Source organism: Lipotes vexillifer, unplaced genomic scaffold, assembly GCF_000442215.2.
Source record: "Lipotes vexillifer unplaced genomic scaffold, Lipotes_vexillifer_v1.1 scaffold1009, whole genome shotgun sequence".
Taxonomy (NCBI): Eukaryota; Metazoa; Chordata; class Mammalia; order Artiodactyla; family Lipotidae; genus Lipotes; species Lipotes vexillifer.
Genome location: NW_006772405.1, coordinates 1,603,184 through 1,604,871, shown reverse-complemented (window position 1 = coordinate 1,604,871; position 1,688 = coordinate 1,603,184). Strand labels below are relative to the sequence as shown.

The 1,688-nt window shown below is 70.6% G+C and overlaps 1 protein-coding gene across 1 annotated transcript in view; it reads right to left on the bottom strand.

Moving 5' to 3' along the window:
• Positions 1 to 1,279, bottom strand: part of PPARGC1B (PPARG coactivator 1 beta) — a 106,741-nt gene extending 105,462 nt beyond the window's left edge. The window contains exon 1 of the mRNA XM_007447510.1: positions 1,202 to 1,279. Coding sequence (XP_007447572.1) covers positions 1,202 to 1,279 — 78 coding nt within the window. The remainder of the gene's footprint in view (positions 1 to 1,201) is intronic.
• Positions 1,280 to 1,688: the final 409 nt, after the last annotated feature.

Below are 1,688 nucleotides of genomic sequence, written 5' to 3'. Positions count from 1 at the left end.
CCCTCCCTTCCAGTGTTATGCAAAACAAGCCGGCAACGGCGCTCCGACTCCAGGTACCAAACCAGCCCTAGCGAGCCGCGCCCGGGAGCGCCCAGCGGCCCCTCTCGGAGCACAGGCATGCGCCCGCATCCGGGGTCTCATTCTCGGCTCCGCCGCATCCCCAGCCGCCCTGCTACCGGCAGCGGGGCGGCCGTAGAAAAATCCCTAACTATAGGGCCAAACTTTATGATTGCAACAGGCATGGGGTGGGGAAAACTAGAGAAGGGGTGGGGGGCGCGCACGCCTTGTGCTGGCATTTTCGGTGCAGCTTATCCCAGCAGCAACCCCCCCCCCACGCCCCTGTCTCCAAGTCACCAGCTTCCTCGCCCCCACCTCCAACTCCCGGCACACCAGGGCACCCTCTCCTGTCATGCGCGTGTCTCCGGTGGGGCTCCCAGGCGCCGCCAGAGCCCGGGACGCCGCCTCGCCTTCCCTTCCCCCAGCATCGCCGAGCGCGCCCCGGGGCCGCGCGCCGCAGGGGGACCCAGGCATCCCCAGACAGTCCTCCGCCCCCATCCTGCAGTGCTTTTCCCCCCGGGAGCTTTGCCGGTTAGCGAAACCAGGAAGGTTCTATCCCCGCCCGCATGTCCACGTGCCCCGCAGACCCCTATGGCTTCAGCGGGCAACTGGCAGGAAACTCCGCGCTGCTGGCGCTTTGGGGGAGCCTGGGGGGGGGGGAGCAGCAGAACGCGGGGTATCCGAGACTGGAGGATCAGGGGACTCCGGGGACCGGGGCAAGCGCCTGTGCCCGGGCCACAAGTCCACGTGAAAGTACGGCAGCAAGTGCCGGGAGCCTGAGGGCGCGCCTCCCGCACCCAGAGCCAGCGTAAGGGTCCCCCACACCTTGGCGCGGCTCAACCTCCCCAAGGAAGCGCAGAACCCCCCAGCTCTGCGGGCGTGGGGGCCGGACTCCAAGCAACGAAGGCTAGACCCTCCCCAGCGGCCGTAGCGCCCCCAACGCTCCGGCACGCGCGGGAGGACCTCCAGCTCCCAGTCCCCATAACGAAGCGCAACGCAGGGTGCACGGAAGGGGGGCTCTGCAGCCTGGAACCCCCGATCCCCCCAACACGCCCACCGCTGCCTCCCGGCCTCCGCGGCTGCGGCGGCAGCCCCCGCAGCTCAGCAGCCCTGCCTCCGGGCCCGTGGCCCCTGCTGGCCGTACCTGCGTGTCGGCGAGATAGTTGAGGAAGAAGGAAGAGAGCTCTTCGTCCAGCAGCGCGCCGCAGTCGTTCCCCGCCATCTTCCAGCCGCGGCTGCAGCGTGCGGCGGAGTCAGCGCCGAGCCGGCCGGGGGGGAGGGAGCGAGCGAGCGAGGAAGGGAGGCGGGAGGAGGGAGAGAGGCCGGCGGGAGGAGGAGGGCGGAGCTCGGGCCCCGGCTGCCGCAGGGCAGCTGGCTGCGGGGGCGGGGCCGCGCTGTGCCCGCTCGAGCAGGGGGTCGCGCCCCCACTTTCCTGCGCAACGTCTGGCGCCGCGATCCTCGCCCGCTGCCCCCTGCCCGGGAGGAAAGCGCCCGTAGCCTGGTGACGGTGCCCAAGCCGACCGTCCGATGCCTGCGCAGCAATGCGGGCAGCCCACCGCTCCTGCCAGAGCGAATCACGTTGCGTTAGCACTGGGCGGGTCCTTCGAGACAACCTGCTTCGGCACAGCTGG